The sequence below is a fragment of the Adelges cooleyi genome, unplaced genomic scaffold (assembly GCF_023614345.1).
Source record: "Adelges cooleyi isolate 19-005CV unplaced genomic scaffold, UGA_ACOO_1.1 ACOO_flye_CR_arks_rails_tigmint_CR_PRNA_651, whole genome shotgun sequence".
Classification (NCBI taxonomy): Eukaryota; Metazoa; Arthropoda; class Insecta; order Hemiptera; family Adelgidae; genus Adelges; species Adelges cooleyi.
In genome coordinates, this window is record NW_026096352.1 from 13483056 (window position 1) to 13505604 (window position 22549).

General features: G+C 27.7%; 1 protein-coding gene and 1 long non-coding RNA gene across 14 annotated transcripts in view; one reads left to right on the forward strand and one right to left on the reverse strand.

Annotated features, from left to right (window-relative positions):
• The first annotated feature begins 3581 nt into the window (after positions 1–3581).
• On the forward strand, positions 3582–6549 carry LOC126844657 (uncharacterized). The gene is made up of 5 exons (XR_007686621.1): positions 3582–3754; positions 4254–4271; positions 5160–5189; positions 5971–6009; positions 6306–6549. It is a non-coding gene; the product is annotated as an uncharacterized LOC126844657 (long non-coding RNA).
• A 6444-nt stretch (positions 6550–12993) lies between these two features.
• Positions 12994–22549, reverse strand: part of LOC126844870 (beta-TrCP-like) — a 29400-nt gene continuing 19844 nt past the window's right edge. For 2 of the 13 annotated variants that reach the window (XR_007686639.1, XR_007686637.1), the window contains exons 8-11: positions 16782–16892; positions 16639–16717; positions 16010–16561; positions 14477–15835 (exon numbers count right to left, since the gene is read on the reverse strand). Coding sequence is in view for 3 of the 13 variants with exons in the window: in XM_050583312.1 (XP_050439269.1) it covers positions 16319–16561; positions 16639–16717; positions 16782–16892; positions 17051–17313; positions 17393–17584 (888 nt within the window). In the remaining 10 variants the exon portion in view is untranslated. Of the gene's footprint in view, positions 13506–14476; positions 15836–15942; positions 16562–16638; positions 16718–16781; positions 16893–17050; positions 17314–17392; positions 17585–21656; positions 22183–22549 lie in introns of those variants that run through there. The other 11 variants (XR_007686646.1, XR_007686644.1, XM_050583315.1 and 8 more) reach the window with 10 other exon arrangements.

Genomic DNA, 22549 nt, shown 5'->3' on the forward strand with positions numbered 1-22549 from the left:
TAATTTTCTCAAGTATCTTCAGTTTTTTCTTGACACTTCTTTTTTATAATTTTTTTTAAAGTATATTTGGCCATAAAAAAAAATGTTAAATCAGTTTATTATGTAAAATAATCATAGCTTTCTAAAAAATATATTTTGTGCGTCATAAGAAGTCATTAAAATTGAGTTCTATAAAGTTGTTTTTTTGTGTTGCTCGAAATTTGAGAATTTTTCTCATTTTTTTTTCAGGAAGCTGGGTAAATTTTACATAACATGTGTGAATTTCAAACTGGGTCCTAATAATTTATACAAAAATTATAAAAAGAAGTCCTTCTAAAAAATGAATTAAATTCCATTACGTCCCTTCACTTACAAATGAACTACGTTTTTGATAAGTTCCTGAAAACTGAACGAAATCAATGGAATGAGTTTCATTGAACGCGTCCCTTTCAAGCACTGCGACTATCCCCTGGTGTGCCCTCCCTTGATTAAAATTAAGCGCACTATAAAACACAACTTGAAATTAAGTAATTTTAACTATTTTATTGAATTAAAAAAAAAAACAAGATACATATTATTATATTAAATTTGTATTCATAACTCTAGTAAAATTATAAAAAAGTGTTGTTGGCCGTTGTTTTCAGCATTAACAAAGTAAAGCTAAAAATTGAATTTATGAATTATTATTTTTATAAAAATAATAATTATTATTAAAAAAAAAAGATTCTAGAACTTCTTTCGGTAAAATGTTCAGACTTTAAGACTTCACATTTTCACCTAACAATAAAGAAAAAGTTTCCATCCTTTGTAGGTGAAAGGGTTTGTCATAAATGTTTAGTCTGGCAACGTTTATCGGTTAGCTGTACTACGTCTAAAGAATATTTCATACAAATTTAGAACTAACTTAACTAGTTACAGAGCGCCGTAGCTTTAAGTTGAAAAATATGAAAATGTTTTGGGTCCTTCCTCGATTTTAAAGGGGTGGACTTTTTAAATTTTAGGCCTTTGAATGTACCTTTCAGATACGATTTTTAATATGTAGAGTTGTTACACAAATAAATTGGTTCAGTGGTTTAAAAATAAAAACACATCATTGTAAACATTTTTTCTACTATTATCATTAGTATATTAAAGTCTTAAGACATATCCCCATTGTGTAAATGTAAGTTTTTCGTATAAAAAGCGTTTGATCGACTGTAACCTATAAAAATAATCCCAAAAACTGCCAAATCCATACCTACCGTCTAAGCCCCGATTAAAGACATATAAAACGTGAACAAAATTATAATCTTATTATTAATGTAATTAACAATTTTTTAATAACTCTAATATAAATGTGTAGTGTACATTAAAAAATACAAACGGACCCTTGATAATTATAGGTGCTCCATTTATGTCAGCTCAAGATAGCAGTGTTGCCTGTTGACCCTAAGAGGCTTGTTAAGCTATACGATGATCCTGCTTTAATATTCTATTAACTATAGTAAAACAACATGTTAACGTTAAAAAACACATAACTATAAAACCGTTTTTGTTCATAATAAAAATTATAAAACCCATTTAATTGATCAAAAATCCACCAACGTTCAGCCATTAGGAACAGTATATTTCATAAAATATATGATAGTACATGTTTTTGCTTTAAACTATGTCGGACCTAGCAAAACGGATTCTGCGTTGCTCTGTTAATTATTATAAAACTTTTATAACCTGATATAAAAAAATAATTATCAACAAATAATCCTCATTACTGTAAGTATTTACATATTAAGGTAAACTTAAGCTTTAGCTAAATTGCCTACATTGCCTTACTCATACAGTAATCAGAATTTACTGTTGGTCGTTATTATAATTTTTTTTTTTATAGATCCCTATACAAAAATTACAATTATTTTTCAACCAAAATAGTTTTGCGCGAATTAAAACCAAAAATTTTTATAATTTATTAAAATGACCCAATTCTCAAAAATAATACACGTAGTTATCATCTTCACTGTCGCTAGCGGTGTAAACGTGCTAAAAAAAAGTGTTTTTAGTATAAGGGTAATATGATTAGAGTTGACCATTTGACAATAATCATTTATTACCGTATGTACAGTGTACTCATACACCGTAATTAACAATATAAAATATATATTATTAGTATCGTTTGACTGTTAATTCACTCACACACAGCCACAGCCACCTAGAAATTAACTACTATCAAAGTGTAATCATTTTCCTAAATAAATAAAAAAGTTTGACTACAGATTTTGGAGAAAGTTAGAGCCAATAATTAGCTTCTGACTCATTTTCAGACCTTAATCTGTAAACCTCCAACTAAAACGACGAAATAAAAAAGAAAGTTTCACCCCTTCTAGGGAAAAGAGTTGATGATATATTTGTTGTTTTGTTTATAGATTGTACTTTAACTGAAGAATATTCTATACAAATTCGACTATTTTAAAAAAGTTTTATAGCGTGCCATAATTTACAATTTTAAAGTATGTACGTTTTTCGGTATTTCGCTAGATTTTGAAGAAATATGAGCACATTTTTTTAATTCTGACCCATCAAAGTAAGTACAAGTGGGATAGATTTACGGAGGGGTAGAGTTGCTACTCAAGTAAATCGGTCAACAGAAAAAATACTTTCGTGATATATACAGAATAGTAGAGTGACCAAACACAAACAACATTATATTTGATATTTTTTGTTTTCGCGTAAAGACTTTTTTTTTAATATGCATTTTTTTTGTCACGCCGGTAAAGTAATGTAATCTTATGTAATTGCAGACGTTTTAAATTGCCATGGGTACACATAGTCGATAAGATAGTTATTAAAGTTTAAAAAAAGATTACAAATGACTATAATATGTAACACGGGATTTTATTGAAAATGAAATAAAATTTCCTTTATGAATAATAAAATGATATGGCCGTTGAAAAAAAAATAAATTAACACATTTATGTATACAAATCTTAAAAAAGTATATGCTATTGATTGTTGTCAGCTTATGATTTTTTACTAGTATAATAGACGATTTTCTAAGCTATCATAACAAGGGTTGAAATATTATATAAAACTAATTAGGTATCTAGTCTAAATATAATGGAAAAAATAGGATTAAAATACTCTAATTCAAATTATTATTTGTGTTTGAAATACATCTTAACAAGGACTAAAACTTGATAGCCACTAAATTTTAAAACATAACTAATAACTTAATTACAGTTCTTTGTCATTAATTTAGATGGCAACAGATGTAAAAAAAAACAGTTTTCGATAAGAAAAAATAAAACTATACAAATAGTCGTAAAAAACTGTATATTAAGTATAATGTAAGATAATAAATCGATGGCTTCTGTGAAAACATAAAATTGAAATCAAATCTAGAACGCAAGTTGAAAGCATAAATATTATTGATTAAATATATGAAGACACTATAGTTATATGACTGATGTTTACATTTGTTTACATTGCTACAGTAACTTCAGGAAATGGATCAAACACTTAAATACACAAACGACAAAACCAAATATGAAAACAAGTGATTTTTGCTAAAAAATGGGACAAACATTTTAAAATGACGTGCAGCATATAGCTCTATATAATGTAAGCAGCAAACGTACAACGCACAGTTGCTCTAGTATTGTATTCTACATCCTTGGTGTTTAGTAATATTAACTACTTGTAAAAATGAATTTGAATCATATCATTTGTATTCTAGCCACCATATTTTGTATAATGATGTCGGGTGTAACAGCTCCAGGTCCAACACATCCAGTTACAACAGGTATAAAAAAATGTTTAGTACATAATTTTTTTTTTTTTTTGTAGTATCTTCGGCCAACAAAATTATTTCAAATATTTCGAATACTCTGGTAATTTTTATCCATTTTTTCGACTTATTTATGAAATTTTATCTCATAATTTACCTTTTTTATACTTCATTTAAATTTTTTTCTAAGAGTTTTTATGGAGATTTCAATTTGAAACTATGTACACATTATGTAAAATTTCCTAAGCTTTCTGTTTAAAATATTAAAAAACTGTTTAGATAATAAACTCAATTTTAATGGCTTTCTGTTACGCGAAAAAAAAATTAATATTATTTTCAGAAAGCTGATATAATTTTACGTAAAAACCTGATTTGTTATAACTTATAACATTTTTTTTTGATGTACGAAGATATTATAAACAATAATCCCAAAAAAAAATTATTTTCATCCATATGATGCATAAGATGCATTGAGATAAATAAAATATTTAAGCAATTTTTTTCGATATTTCAGATCCTGACACGTTTCCCCGTAAGTTTTTGAGACTGCTATAACTTATATAAATTTCAAAAGTGAAATTGATTATCCATTTGTATTATTCGTTATTCAAATGGCTGTAAGTTGGATAATAATATTAGTTTTTGTGTGCTTTACAAAGATACTAATTTTAAAATTATTTTCAAAAAGCTGAAAATAAGTATAAATGGTTATTAAATATTGTTGATAATATAATGAAGATTATTATGTCCATAAACATATTATTATATAAAATTGTATGTATAGTAGAAAAATTGTTTCAAAAATGTAGTTTGTGAAAATACAACTTTTTAGATAATTAACTCAATTTTAATGACTTTTTGTTACGCAAAAAATTAATCAAAATTTTTTTCACAAAGCTGCGATATTTTACATAAGAATCTGATATGTAATAACTTTTTTTTGTTGGGTGAAAATACTGTAAAAAAATGACAAAATTAAAGTGTCAAAATAAAAACTAAAAATTCTTTAATGACCAAGGCTAAAAAAAATTAAAACATTCTTTTTTTTAAATACATAAATAGTATAAATTTATATTGTATGTATACCTACCATACTTTGACCATACATTTGTTTCTAAAAAATGTAAATATCTGATTCATTATAACCTTCTGATTTATTTATTATGAAAATGTATATCAATTAGATGACGTTCGAAAACAAACAAAAATTGATCAATTTTCTGCATTTTTTTTCGTAGTTCAATTGACGTGTTTTTTTGCAAACTTAATATTTATGTTATGAATGCAGAAAAATATTTACTTAAAAATCCTTTCAAAACGAATACATATTAAAACAACTGTGTACTTAGCCTTAGAACAATGAGCCATATGATGCATTGGGGTAAATAAAATGTTTAAGTAATTTTTTTCGATATTTCAGCTCCTGCTAATATTCGCGACACTTTACCCCGTAAGTTTTTGAGACTGCTATAACTTATATAAATTGCAAAAGTGAAATTGACTAAACATTTTTATTATTTGGTTTTTAAATGACTGTAAGTTAGATAATAATATCAGTTTTTGTGTTATTTGCAAAGATACTAGCAGTTTTAAAATTATTTTCAAAAAGCTGAAAATTTGTATAAAATGTTACTAATACAGTAGATTGTTGATAATATAAATATGTTTATGATGTTCATAAACATATTATTATATAAAATTGTATGTCTAATTAAAAAAATTGGTTAAAAAATAAAATTTGGGAAAACACAATGTTTTAGATGATACATTCAATTTTAATGACTTTCTATTCTGTGAAAAAGAAATTAATTTTTTTTTTAGAAAGCTGATATTATTTTACATCAAAATTTAATTTGTAATAACTTTTTTTTTATGTACAAAGGTACTATAAATAATAATCCAAAAAAAAATAAAATATTTTCATCTTAACAGACATGTTTAAAATTATACTTTGTTTCTAAAAAAATGTCAATTTCTGATTTATAAAACCATCGGATTTTTATTATGAAAATTGATATCAATTAGATCCTGCTCGAAAACAAAAAAAAATTACATTTTTCTGCATTTTATTGTAGTTGAATTAACGTGTTTTATTGCAAACTTAATATTTATTTTATGAATGTAGAAAAATACCTATGAAAAAAATCCATTTAAAACTAATATATATTAAAACAACTGTGTACTTAGCCCTAGAACAATGAGCCATATGATTTTTTTTTTCGATATTTCAGCTACTCTGCCAAATCCTAATCCCACTAATTTTCCTGAAGGTAAGTCTTGGACACTGCTATAACTTATATAAATTTCAAAAGTTCGAAATTGAATATACATTTTATTATTCGTTTTTCAAATGATTGTAAATTGGAAGAAAATATCAGTTTTTGTGCTTTGCAAAGATACTAGCAGTTTTTAAATTATTTTCAATAAAGCTGAAAATACTTTAACGACCAAGTCCAAAATAATGTACTTAATACATTTATAAAGGAGTCTAACTTAATTTGAATTCAAATCCATGTGTAAGCTAATTATAAATAAACCATTTTTTTCACAATATTTTTTTTTTTAGATTAATAACGACAGTTAATAACACGGTTAAACGCAAATACTACCAACAAAGCTGCAGTATCCTAAATCAGTACCACATTTTGAAAATACATATGCTTATTAATTAATACGTGTATATTGTAAAATTTTCATCTTTGTTTATCATAATTATTATGTTTCAACCTACAGATTTGTCTAATAACAATGTATTATAAATAACATATTTGTCGATTACATACACCAATAAAAATCATATTCACCGAATAAGTAAATTTGTATATTATTATCTAGTCTAAATCAACTATTTGTTTTTACTATAATTAGTAGGTACAATATTCGATAGAAATATAATAAAAATATTATAATTGTTTAACTTTATAAGTTATAACAAATATAAATATACAATACTTTTTGACTATTTACTCTTTATGCTCTTGATTTAACTTGATGTTTGCCTGGTGGCATCCCGTAATGGACAAATTTTCTGTTATATAAACTCATTTTAAGAAGAACAAAGTTTTATGTTTCAACTCACTAAAAAAAAAACAGTTTATACTGTCTAATAAAGGTAGTAAGCATCATTTCTACTAAATGTTTCATATAAATTTCGACTAGATCAAAACTATTATCACATTTTTTGGGGTTTTCCGATATTAAGAGTGAAGGAGTGAATTTTTATACCACAAGAAAATGCAATAAATGATTCAACAAGTATCATTTTCGATTGTCATGAATAAATAAAGAAACAAAAAAACACGGTTAAACGCAAATACTACCAACAAAATCTCTGCATGTGAGCTACAACAAAAAATTATGTTTTAAAATGTTTTATTACAATTGGCCGAATTTAAAAGAATATCGCGTCGAATTTGGCTGTGAAATTCCTTCTCATATTTATTTCATTTTAAATTGGTATAAAATCCTACTTCGAAATTCCTAGTTGATAGTTATCGTGTACACAGATACCTACAAAACAAACAAATAAAATAAAGTACATGATGGAAAAATATTACTATTGTAAAACCGCAATAACAATTTCTAAGCATAACCTAAATAATACAACCAAACTGAATAGGTACGTTTAAAAAAAACAACTTGTTTTCGGTAAATAATATTCGTACATCATATAAATATGGTATTTTATTTGTAGATTTTGCACGTACGCACTTTACAGCAACATATAATAAGTTTATAATATCACATAATAAAAACTATATTATATTATAAAACGATTTTAGGAAATAAGGAACAACTTTTTAAAGAGAAAATCCATGCCTATTAGATAGGGGCAATCTTCATCAGAGTAATAAATATGATAGTAAAATATGATATTTTCTTAAGCTGTAAACTATATAGTCGAGAGAGTGAAAACCAAGTGGTGTCAGTTACGTTAAGAGGGCGTCACACCGCCCATTTTTAAAAAGTAAAGTATAGGCAATTTTTTACAAAATCTTAATTTAAAGGTTAAACTGTGATGTGTAATTATTAGTTCAATAACTATGACTCTATTTTGGTAGTTAATTTATTTTTTGGACTGTCACAGCATCCTTGAAAGCGATTTAAAAATGTTTTTTCATCTCAACTTGTTTAAGCAAACTGAAAATAACTCGCTTAATTTTGGATTTAGAGTAAAACGGTTTTTTTTTAAAAAAACGCACCGTCTTGCCCCCCGGAATATTGTTTTCTTTTAATTTTATAATGATGCTTTTACTCTAAAACCAAAATTAAGCGAGTTACTTTCTGCCTAAACATGTTTTTACCTTAATTAGAAACTTGTAGTGTGCTGCCATAGAGTGTGCTTTTAACCATCGTGTGGTTTAGAAGGTAGAAGTAAAATATTCAATTGTTTATTGTTCGTTAGTACTTTTCTTTAGATACATATGGTTTACGATTTTCGAAGAACTTGTAATAGGATCGCAGCAGGTGTTCTTTTAGTATTTACTTTCAGACTTAATAGTACTACTACTGTACTACGCATAAAAAAAAGCGACCTTAATAAAAAAACTCTAAAAAATCATTATCCATAGTTTAAAGATTTATTTATAAGCCGTAAAAAGTGTTAATTTCTAAGGAAATGTTACAATAGGTATTCTTTGACAACCAATATAATTCTAAAAACATTTCAACATAAACAAAGGGCCCCATAAATATTTTCAACAAACAATAGAAGACTTCTTTATTAGCTACAACCAGTATCTTCAAGAATCTTGAATAAACAAATATTACAAATAAAATCTAATCTAAAATTTTATTGCAAAGGCGGAAAAAATATTTTTTTAAATTATAATATACAGTAGTTTTCAACAATTAATTTACATAACCCTGTTTGAAAAGGATTTAGTCTGATGTGCTGACTTTTTATTGGTTAAATTATGAAATATATTCTATTGTGTTGTAGCCACTGACCACAGTATAATACTCATAACAATAAAATTTGGGTACTCATCTTCAATTATCTATATTTTTACCTACCCATAAAATGGAATTTTTTTAAATTTATGAATAAATCCAAATATTTACACTAACTTAACCTGTTTTTTTTCATCAGCCGTTTTTGCTTCCATAAAATAATCCGGGTTTCTAATTGGCATATTTCTAGTATGTCTTGGGCCAGTTTAATTTTTCTGACCTAAAGGCCCAAAACTTTGCTTGAAAAAGGGAAATAAAGAAGAAATGTCTAATCATTCTAAGGGAAAAGGTTTGTGATATTTTTTTGGTTCGTCAACGTTTTTCCGTTTACGTTGTATAGTACTGTATCCGAAGAATATTCCATAGAAATTTGGACCAAAATCGACTATTTTAAAAAAAGTTATAATAAATATGTAATATGTAAATTTTCATGTGATTTCCCAATTTTGAAGGGGAAGAGGTGAATTTTGCCCCAAGAAATTAACTTTCAGATTATACTTCTAATATATAAAGTAAGTACATGAAGAAATCGGCATAGAAGATACGTCCAGACACAAAAAAACAAAAATAAATACAATTAAAAACACATCATTGTAACAACAATACCTTCTCAGTTACGCGTCGAAGCTAAAATAAATAATTGTTTTTTGGTAAAATATGCCGTTCTTTAAAATATAATACATAAAGCCTTGTTTTAATCATAATTAGACATAATATTATGTAACTCATGGAGCATGATCTAACTTCTCTCTCTGGACAGTTTTTTTTATTCAGCGTGATTAAATTCCCTTTATTCTTTATCCTGCGAGATAAGGGTTTTCTACACTTAGGTTTATACTTTCTAGTAGTATTATTATTCTTTATTATATGAAATATTTAAATATTATCAAAAACATGAATTAATGAAGTATGAGACGACCTGACGAGGGACAACATCAACAACGCTAGTCGAATACTCAAAATCTAAATTGTAGAAAAACGAACATTTTTACAATTCAGTATAAATTGCAATGCCCTGCCAATGATCCTCGTTTTAATAGTATTTTGTTATACACTGAACATGGCAAAATATCTAAAAATAATATCCTTATGTGCAATTTGCGGGTGCCGTGCGACGACGACGATAGCGGTCGATAAGGAATGTCCCGCACTTGCAGGCACAAGTCATTACACTGTTTGAAACCACAAAATTTGAAATTGAAATTTCACTTTAATACATCATTCTACTTCAAATGTACTGTCCTTAAAAATACTTCGATTTAAGTTTTTAAAAAACATTTGAAGTCTTCACAACATTTTCAAGGCATCGGTCGTGGCGCAATTTTAAAATTAATTTCAGTTAATTAATTATTTCAATGTAAAAAAATGCAATTTTTAACTGAAATAATTAATTAACTAAAAATAATTTTTAAATTGTGTCACGACCGATGCCTCGAAAAAGTTTTGAAGAATTAAAATATTTTTTCAAAACTTAAATCGGAGTATTCTTAGGAACAGTACGTTTGAATTAGAATGAGTTGTTTTCGACTAAAAACACGCAGGTGTAGAGGCCCTATAATAATTGTAACATCAAGGTAAAATGATTTCATTTGTAAGTTAGAAAGTATAAATTACTACAATAATATATATATATATATATATTGTGTGTATTTTTATTCCTCCGGTAAAGCCTTAAACTCCACCAAATCCAAACAAATCCGAAAAAAGTTTCACTTCAGCTACCCGCCACGCTATAGCTTTTATTTTAAAATTATTATTAATAACCGCAGCATCAAAGGTTATTGGATGAATTTTTTTTATAGTTCATGGAAACAGGACGAATTTTGGAGAAAATCCAATTACCATGTTAGTTTTAAAAATATTGTTTAGGGATTAAGTTATTATAGTTTTATACTTTAGTTTTGTATCATTAATCATAAATCAAAAATCAAAAATAGGAGAGATAAAAAAAACCTGTTTTTTAATATTTTTTCCTTTATTGGTGAATTTATAAAATATAATTATTGATAAAGTTAGTAAGTATGAATTTAACAGGCAAATTCAACACGATATGTTATTCCTTTAGAACTAGGTCAATTGTAATACAATTTTAAAACATATTTTTTCGTGCATAGCTTTTGTAGGTAGTATAATATGCGTAACCGTGTTTATTTGTTTTTGACAACCGAGTACATAATAATACTGTGGTAAAATATACATACTTAAAAACACCTTTACACGCGTAGAAAAACATGACTAAACTCTATGTAGATAATACCGATATTATATTACTATCGAAAATTATAGGCTTAAGACAATAGCTGATCCACTAACTGACTTTTGAAATAAATAAATAGTTTCAATTACTGTGGTCTGTAATGGGTTATAATATAATTAATAGTACAAAATGTATACTAACTCGAGGTCAATGTTTTAACTAACAGGCAAATAAAAATATTTAAATGTTCATGTAATGGATAGGAGGGACTTTTAAAAGATTAGTGTATAAAGCCAGCTTACAACAAACTTAAAATAATCATATTTTTACTCCGCATGCAATATATGAATTTAGAAAATCCACTTGCACACACTTTAGGTGATTAGGCGTGAAATGACACAAGAACAATATTTTCTGTGGAATATAGATTGTAAATAATCAAAATTAATAATTAAATGTTTATATTTGTAAATTTGTTATATCAAATAAATTTAAATAATTGTCTCGACTCCATAGACATTTTAAAATAAAGAAATAAATTTAAAAAAAAGGAGGAATCAAAAGTAAAAGCATGTAATGGACATAATATTTCCACATAGTTGATCTACATAGCTTGATAATCATTCATAACTAAATTAGGCATAACATATTTTAATTTTAATTTCAGAATCAGGATTCATTGACAATTTACCAGGTAACCTAATTGTATAAAATGTTTTATACTTTACACAGATTCTTAAACACGTATATATAGTATACGTTTTTTTTTCATTTTTTTTTTTTGTTCCTCCGAAGGATTACAGCTTCAGTCGAAAGTAGCGAATACAGATGAAAAACTCCTAATATTTTAGTTCCCAAGCTCAATTCAAGGTAATACCTCGTGATTTTTTTCATTTGATTAACACGGGAAATTTTATTTTGTCATTAAGAAAATTCTAATTTTAAAACCAATCAAAATGTTTAAATGTGAAAGAACATTCTTAAAACTAAAATATGACACTTTAAAATTCTTTCAATTGATATTCCGTAATAACACTTTTTCTAGCAAGTCATCCGGTTATTAGTTTTATCAGTTTCATTGGGCTCCACTTAATAAAAACAATTTTTATTTTTGTGATTTTTAAGTCTCATATTTCAGCTTTAAGAGTATTTTTTTGTAAAACATGTTGATTGGTTTTCAAGTAAGTTAAATCGTCCATGTCTTCAATTTTTTTTTAGTTTTAGAGAAAAGTAGAGGAGACCCAGCATCCACCAAGTTTACCGTGGTGTGCCGTTTACTAGGTTTACTCAAAAGTATGCAATACCCAAAGAATTTTATAAAAACCGCCGATCTTGACTCTGATGGTAGGATTTGTGAAATAACTTCACCTGATGGCAAAGTAAACAGATACAAACGCACTTTCGATGGTATAATTCTAAAGAAAGTAGAGTTCTATGAGTGACATGCAGGTGTATTACTTGCGGAAGAGATAAGAAATTGTTATCCGTAAAATAGACCAGCAATCTTTGAAAAAAATTATACAGCACCTATTGTTGTTATTTTACTTTAATAATATTTTTATGTCGCACTTGTATCTAATTCAATGTATTTCGTAATAAACAATTCATCTTGGGTTTCTATATGTATTTAAATGTGTAAAAGAACATCAGTTATGTATTATCATACGCTATACTTTTTCATTTATAAAATTAGAAAAATGCCGCTTAATAGTTTTTTTTCGATATTATTCCTTAGTAATGTAAGTTTATATATTAATATAGTGGACCGGAGTAATAATTTAACGATAACGTTTAATATGATAATATACAACATAATTATAAAAATCATAATAGAGTGGTAGTACAAACAATATCATATGAATATAACAAATATCTAGCTGTTACATGTTTTTTTTTAAGAAGTGGGAATTTTTGCACGGAGATATAAGCTATTATATTTTTAATAAATATTATTGGTTTGACTAATCATAGCTAATAATAACAATTATTAGTGGTTATTATTTTTGTACCTAGAAAACAGTGTTATAAAATTAAAAAATATATTGAAGAAATATACTATACATTTTGGTGTGACCAAAAAACTTTTTATTGTCATAGTCCGTAGTTCAAAAAATTAACACAATAAATAAACTGTCTCTGCATTAAAAGACAAAGTAATTACATGTAAATTTGTCAGTTGTTGTACAAATTAAACTTTCAATATGTGGGTAATTTATTTCTGGTGTTGTATATTTTTAAATATAAATAATTTTATATATATTTGAAAGTATTTATAATATACAGTATAATACCTGCCCTTAATAAATACAACTGCGTCATCATAATCGTGATAAAAGCAGTGAGGTGTGCTTACAGTTTAAAAGGTGTGAAAATTGACGTCTGTGGTAACTCCGCTAGTGTAAGGTACAATTCTTTGGCACACGTATCGCCCAAGTTCGGAATCCTATCCGAAGCCGTAAGTTCTTTTTACATTTTACGACTTTAAAATGCTCTTAAAACGTGCTCCACGGTATGTTCAATTTGTGCTAATTTTTTTAGAAGATATTCGAAGATATTTACAGCGAGTACTTAACGTCTTAAACTTTGTCGATCACAGATGGGCTGCTCACTCAAAATCTAAAAATATACAATAAACAAGTCTAAAGTCGGTTTCCCGATGGTTTAATGTGTCAAAGGGATAACGAATATTTGTATAAATTATTGATGGGTTTCCCTAACAATTTGGGAGTCCATTGACCTGGTTGTCTATAATCGCCAAACGAAAGGCGACATTTAATTCCACGTCTTTTTGTTGACGTTATTTTATTCACGTGTTATGTAATCTGTACACATACGTACAACACTGTTTTCTTAAAGTTTTTAATAGTAATATTAAATGGGTAGGTGTTTTATAAAATATTAAATTACTTTATGATGGAATGCTGTTAACGATAGAGAATATAAGATATCAGCATCGATTGTTGGTTTTGGATTTAAAAAGAAAAAAAGATTCACCGATTGCTACTTATCTTCCGTTTATTATTCTGAGATATTTAAGCCAAATTGAGTTTATTACGATCATATGGCAACACATTTGCATTGAATGTACGAGGCAAACCCTATTTTAAGAATAGAGGTATGTTATTTATTTTACTCGTTTAATATTAATTATTACAGCCGGGTAAAGCGTTTAAATAGTTCTATCTATTCAAATGTGTGTATTTTTATAAAAATATTGAAAATACGTTCTCTCGAGTTAAAGTGTTGTCGTGTTAAAAGCTTGTGACTCGATATTAAAATATAATCAGTCGGTTATCTCTGAAATAAAAGTAATAATATTACTTACATATTATTTAATACTAAAATTTAAATACTGAAGTAGATACAACATTATATTGTGACAGTCATTTATTCGTTCTTGATAGTATATAGTATATAGTACATACATACAATTATATATTAACAATATGAATAATAGCAATGTTTGTATTATACAACTTTTTTTATCTAATACTAAGTAAAAAATGTTAATAATAATAACTTTGAAATACTTATAACTTACATCAGTTTATATTGTTTTACTGTTATAACAATATATTATTTTATAACAATTAATAACCTATAAAATAAATAATAAAATACAACTTTTTGTATGAGTAATAATACATCGTTTAATAAAAATATAATTAAGCTTAACAATAGGCATCTTGTCACGGTATATTTTTCCGTTAGGTGTAAAATATTCAGCAAATGAATCTCGAATTTCTTTTGCTTCATCTCCTGATTTTCTAGGTATTTTAAGAGTTGGTAACATATAGATTTTAAATCATTTTGCTCAATTAATTTATCTTCGTTTTCGTTATCAATAGAACCCGTAGCTGAATATTTCGTAGAACACGTTCTACTTTTCCGTAAAATATTATGTAGTAAAATACAAGCCATAACAATATTCGACACTTATTGAGACCGAAGTAGTATTGGTTTGCAAAGTACTGGAAATACCGATGCCGAACACGTTTTCAACTACCCTACGAGCTTGTGAAAGACAATAGCTGAAAATTCGACACTCCCTTTATTGTATACCCTTTGATTATTTGTAGACCTAAACCGAAAGCGTTATCTGCGACAAATACATATGGTACATGCATCTCTCTCCCAGGGAGTGTTTTATTAGGAGGAAGTTCCAACTTATTTTCATTTAATTTTTTTAAATAACTTAATATTGTCAAAAAAACAGTCATCGCTTATACGTCCCTGACAACCCACATCGGCAATAGTATAAGAGTAAGCAGCATTCACCAAAGTCAAAAGTACAACACTAAATGTGCCTTTGTAGTTGATATTCCGAGCCACTATTCATAGGACATTGTAAAATTATGTGTTTGCATTTAATATCGTTGTCCATTCGTATTGGCGTTAATTGACCCAAATTATGATTATTAACAAAATATGTTGTTGTATGTCTAAGGTATGATATATTTTTTTGTAAATGTAATTTATACTCAAATTCTTTCAGTATAAAAAAACATAAATATAAAGTTTAACTAAGAAGTGTTTATATTTTATTTAAAGTAGGTCCTAATTTATTATACATGGAGTTGTAATTTAAATTTTCCTAGATTTATTTTTATCAACTAAATTCAATTAATTTTTACTTTGATTTAATTTTTCCAAACATGTATGAAAGCATTACACACCTTCATGTATAGCATTGGATACCAGTAGGTTAGATATCTTGAACAGATATGATAAATTAACAAAACTGTCTCCGGATGCTCAAAATCTTAAGGTAACTGCAACCTTTCCTCCATAGATTTAGCCTTTCGCATATTTGTACTTTGTTTTTTAATTAATGACCTAATTTATTGAGCAGAAACTCTAAGTCCTCTGCCGACATTCTACAAAAGTTTTCGAATTTGCCTGATGGTTCGCAATTTATGTCTTCCAACAAATTTAAAGCGTAGTATCTAAAAATAAATAAATACATTACGAAAAATGACATTACATTACTCATATATAATAAGTCTAATTTGAATTACAATAATTATTTAATATATATATATATATATATATATATATATATATAGTTCCCGTTTTAATTTTAAACTTTAAAATCTTAATTACGACTTATAAATACTTACTTTATTGATAGGGTCCACCATCTTATTTTGGATTTTTTTTTCTTCTTTAAATGTGCACACAGGAAAGTAACAACGGCACAAACAGCAATCTTTTTGCTGTCAATGTCTATTTTGATCTGGCAGTGTTTATAGGAGGATACACAAATAGACACAAGTTTATACGATTGCCAAGTACTGACAAATACACAAGTCGCATGGGAACGACTCATTCGTAAAGTCAATATATCGGTGGATAACTCGGCGAGCTTCTGCCATGACGATGATCGTAAAGTATATAAATTGTGTGGGACCAGCTTAACACAAACTAAATTATATACTCAATACAAAAATAATAAAATGTTTACCTAAAGGCTGTTGCTGTATAGGTGGAAAGGAACTCTTTGCATGTGGAGTAGATGCTGCACATACCTCTGCGTCATTTGATGGGCCTACTGCCGTGTTAGCTGTATCATTGTAGTTCAGGAAATCCCAAATGAATATGGTATCCTCAGACGAGGTGCTAATAATTTGAAAGTCATCAAACTGGAGATGAAACAATTTTCCAGGTTGCTCCTGCCGGAAAAAAAAATACTTTCTTAATTAAAATTAAATAGAAATTTATAAAATCATATGCTGTGTGAAATGCTTACCATAAGAGTATACATACAAAGTGTAGTTGAAAGAGCTAGAGGGTCTAACGCCGCAACTAAGTTCCACACTTTTATTGTTCTATGGATTACAACATAAGCTATCATACCCCAAGCAGTAATAAAGAATATATTTTCTCACATACCCATCGTAAGATCCACTAACAATTCTCTTATTATCGAACCTAATACATCGTACCAGGTCTTCATGACCTTCGAGTACTCTTAAACAAACACCGTTTTCAATATCCCATATTCTATAACATTTAGCAGATATATACATAATAAATAAATGATAAATGTACTTAATGTAATATATTCATATTAGGAGGTGTGAAATTTTGATACTTTTTTAACAAGATATATTTGATTCTATTGGGTACAACTCAGATGAAAAGTAGGAATCGAGAAGTACCTAATGGTGTTGTCTGAACTACCGCTGACTACCAAACGGTCTCTATACTGAAGACAGGGAATACCACGTTCATGACCAATTAAGGTTCGTACAAATTCACAACTGGATGAATTCCACACTTTAATCGTATGATCTCCAGAAGCACAAACGATATATTTATCATCAAAATCTACAACATTCACTGAAGCACGATGGTCAACCAACACACGACGTAAGTTCATTTCACTGGACGATACTCTGTCCCATACAGCAATAGTTCGATCCTATGTGGTACAAAATATAATACCGACAATGTCATCTTAGCAATATGTTAATAGTATTACGTCCATTGAATGCACATACTTTTGAACTAGTCACCATCATGGTATTGTTAAATCTCAAGCTAAAAACTGATTCAGAATGATGTATCAAAGTGTTCATTATTTCACCAGTTGCAACGTTCCATATACGTAATGTGCCGTCACTGGAGCCACTAATAATCACTTTGTCATCGTATTGCAAGCACAAGACTGAGCCAGTGTGGCCAGCTAATACCTAAAAATTGGTTAAACTTTTAGTTTGTTTTTTCACAACATTTCATAATTAATACAATTTGGTATTTAACACAAAATAAATAATTAAAATATCAAGAACACAAAATTATTAATAAAAACTACATCATTACATAATTAACAAATATTTTTGAACCATACGCAATAATTGTATTTTATATTATAAAATAAATAGGTTGTCTTATGGAGGGAAAAATCAGTTATTATTAAGATATATTATTTCAATTTTATTACAAATAATAATGGAAATTTTTAGTCATCTTATATTGCTTACATTTGTTATTGCTGTAGGAAAACCTTTTTCAATAAGAAAAAACTGACGGCCTAAATTTTATAATTGAGTTGTTTAGTACATAAAGATGTAAAATATTAAGAATTAATTAAGTTTCAAATTTTATTCAATTTTTCATATTTTTTAAATATCTTTGGTTAGATTTAGATAGATAAGAAGAGTGCAATAGGAGGCAAAAATATTGCAAGACTACCAAATGCGAGTAAAAGAAAACTGGAAGGCTTCTAAATAAATAAAATATGGGATAATGAAAATTAAAGCTGATGATTGTGATCACTGGGAAAGTTGTGTAGTAGCTACAAAAGCTCATTAGCTCATTTAGCTCATTTAGCTCATTAGCTTGTAAAAAAAAAAAATGGTAAATATACTATATAATTATAGAATATGAATGTACAGTGATAAAGTGTAGTATACAAATAATATATAGAGAGGTTTGGCAATGTTAGCTTTGGTTTTGTTTATTGACTACAATAAGAGCAATTTAATTAAATTTCTCCTTATTGAGCAGATATATGTTACAAATTCGATATAAAATGATATTTAAACCAATGAAGTTTCAAATTGTTTTAACTTTCTGTATAAATGTATTTGTAGAACCCAATTCAAAGTTGCAACTCAAAAATTATTAAAAACTTCAAACTGTTAATTAAATAAATGAAAATATACTTAGGGGATTCATAAAATAATTGAATTGTGTTAAAAAGACGCCATCACCGAGTTCAAAAAATAAATAATATTAAAATAGTAATTTATAGTGTGTTAAATTGTTTTTACATTTAAGTGTAAATCAGTCTCAACATATCTATTACATAATTTTAATTAATTTACCTTAAAATAAATGTAAACTGCAAAAATTAAAAATATCATGTGAGAAACAATTTGTTCATGTATTATCACTTATAAAATATATATATATATTATAAAACATAGCTATTACCTTAGTACATTGTAATGTATTTTTATCCCATATTTTAATAGTATTATCACGTAGTCCAGAAACAATTTTTTCATCATCATACTGTACACAGTATACGCCTTTTGAGTTTTCTGACTGGCAATTAATCCTTTTTAAAACAAAATTTCCAGTTCGCCAATTTGACTCTAAGCTCTATAAAAAAAAAAAACAATGCTTATTAGGTTTTACCTAAGCTGTTTATTTCTAAATCAAGTCTCATTCTAATAAAGCGAGTGTTCAATAACACAGTTTAACAAAGTAGCTATAAAGTATTATCTTTGAGTATATAGGTATTGTAAAATATGTTATATATATTATTCAGTAAAGATATAAAATCTACTTGAACCCTAAACCATAAGAATTATACACTTCTTGCATACACGTGTTACGACAACGATGATGGAGTCTGTTGTTAGCGCTGAAGATGACAACATCGTTGTCGTAACATGTGTACACAAGAAGTGTATAATTTTTATGGTTTAGGGTTCAAGTAGATTTTATATCTTTACTATATATTTAACCATAAGTTTGCTTAATAGTTTTTTCTATAGTATTCATATTATTCTTATTTTTCAATGATAATATCACATAATGATAAAGAGGTATAGATAGACCAGACATATTATAGTCACAGAGATGTGAACTAACAACCAGTGATAGGATTTGGATTAGCTGTTCATTGTTGAATAAAATAAATTAACTGTTAAGACCTTTTTCCTCAACAATTTCTTAGAAAGAATATATATCAAATGTCAGATCAAGGTTTTTTGAGACTGTAGGCTTGAGAAACATTACCCAAGCACGAAAGAGCTTACCTATTTGCCTTTACGTCTATACTTTAACCAAGGCAATTCTTTGTCGTAATAGTGATAGAACTATGGTATAGTTTTCATAATATGGTCTTGATAATAAAAACAGACACCGCTAAGTGTCACTCATTAGCTAAGTACCCTACGTAAATGCGTTACAAAGTTTAGTATAGCGTAGGAAATGTCGTATTAAATTAAAACAATCGCACTTTTTTTTTGTGTACTTGTAAAGAAAAAACATTTCTTCTATACAGACTATTCTGTGATTATTTAATAATGGTCTTATTACCGTGTCGATAACTATTTCACTTTCCATCATATTAGCGAGTAAATACAAATTTATACTTTGATTTTTAAAAATTCAATTATAATATAGCAGTTAGGCTATCAGGAACTATTGTCTATTCCATCGAGTAGCAATCCAATAAAGGAAATCCGAAAACATAGGTAGGAAATAATAACAAAACCGTTTTATCAACATTCATATTTTGTTGATAACTGATAAGTGATAACCAAAATATAATCACCCGTCAATCACGTATATGAAGTTGACCATGAGCGGCCAGCAATATTTTGATGACAGAATGTGTCATGACGTTGGTGTATGTTGTGCTGCCAATACCCTATTATTCTAAGGGGCATCCCATAAACCCCCATACACCGACCATAATTATTAAAAGAAATCGAAAATTTTTATATTTTACACTTCTACTGAGGAAGGGGAAGGTATGACCCTCATAAATACTAACTAGCGTAACCATAATGAAAAGTATATAGTAAAAAACCAATACAAAATACCATGTCAACAACATTAACGTATACATCAAAATATGTATTAATTATCGATTTTTTTACCGGGAGCCCGTGTCCGGAAAGACTACGGGTTAAACCTAGTGCGTTTTTAACTTAACTATAACAAATTGTCGATGGACATATGTATCTGAATGACACCGGAAAAAAAACCCGAAATTATGTGTAACTCAAACTCGCTTATCAGTAAAATTTTAAGTTTCAATCAATCGGTCTATGTCAATTGTGTTTAGCAAACGGAAAATGTATCGGAAGATGTCCTTATTTTAATCCCTATCAAAACTGATAATTATAAAATTGTCATATAAGAGATCGCCCAGTAGTGACAGTTTCTTTTTCGTCTATATCTTATACTTAATGTTTATAATTATATATTTATACGCCTCGAGGGCAAGATTATAGAACATCATAAGCAAATAAATAAATCGTATGTACTCTTGTTGTATATAAAGCTAGCTTGAATCAAAATGTTATATTTTATTTCGGTTAATTTGAATTAAAATATAAACCACTAAAATAAAATTTTTTTTTTTGTTAAGTTATAAATATATTTTACTTTTTAGGCATAAATGCACTTTACCGGTCTTTTTTTTATCGTCTTGTACTATTTTTTACTTTGATTACGAATCTGAAATTAAAAATCGTCGGACTCCTCTAATTCCACTTGAAGTTTGCATATTTTCGCATGTATAACAAAAGGCAGCTGTATAATGGTTACCTTTGTAAACGACGCAAGGATACGTTAGGCTTCGCTGATGCTTCTAGAGCGGTTGGTTAGGTTAGTTAAGTCCTTCAGGTAAATTATTTTTCCCTCTGGTGGTTTGGGAGCGTGAGCCCCCGTCCAACGGATACCGGAGAGTCGACTACCGAAACCGGCAGGCGTAGGGAGTATTTTTATTAGCTAAAGATTTACTAACTTAGCCAAAATAAATTTGTTTAATGTTTTATTGATATTACAAACTATACAAGTAGGGCAGCGTGAATGAAACAAATGTATGTAATTTACCATATTTTACATAAGCAATTCTTTTTCTCCGAGAAATAATGTATATTTTTTGACGAAGAAAAAGTCAACATTTACATAGCATTAAAAAAAAAATGTTAGTTTAAAAAGTTATTAGTTTCCGACTTGGGTATGACCACATTTCACCACAGTAATAAGCCAAAATACAATTAATTACGTATATTAATTAAGTAATTTGCTAACAACTTTTATTGTCAAAGTCCGTAATTAAAAAAATTAACACAATAATTCAATTGTCTCTGCACTAAAAGACAAAATTTTTACATGTAAATACATACGTCAGTTATTGAATGAAAATAGAATTTAGTATACATTTAATTTTTTAATACTTGGGTGTTATATTTTATTATGTTGTACAGTTTTAAACATAAATAAATCTATATAATATATGTATATAAATATATAACAAAGTTTATAATATACTAAAAAATTACAATTGCAACATCATTATCGTGATAACAGCAGTGAGGTGTGCTACAGTTTAAAAGGTGCCAAAATTGACATCTGTGGCAACTCTGCTAGACGTGAAGTGGAAGGTACAATTCTTAGGCACGCGTTTTATGACTTTAAAATACCCTTAAAACCTGCTCCACGATATGATTAATTTGTGCTATTTTCCATAGAAGATATTCACAGCAAGTACTTAGCGATTTGTATACTGTCGATCCCAGATGGGTTGCTCACTCAAAATCTAAACATATACAATAAACAAGTATTAGGCCTGTCACACGATTCAAGTATTTAGCGAATAATCGTCAAAACCTATACTTTACAAGTCGTGTAGGAGATTTTTATTTCTAATGAGTCACTATGCGTTGTCGGTAAATGTGACAAGTGTCAAAAGTATAACGAATATTCGTATAAAAATTGCTGGGACAAGGTAAAGACCTGACAAATGAAACAACTTTTATTCTAGTCAATATTTTTAAGATTTTTTAAATTATTTTTATACTTATTTGTGCTAAAAACACCACGGTTTGTATTACTCTAAACTTTTTTACTTTTACTTTTTTTTTTTTTTTTATCAATTTGTCTATTTTATGAAGAATAATTTGCTG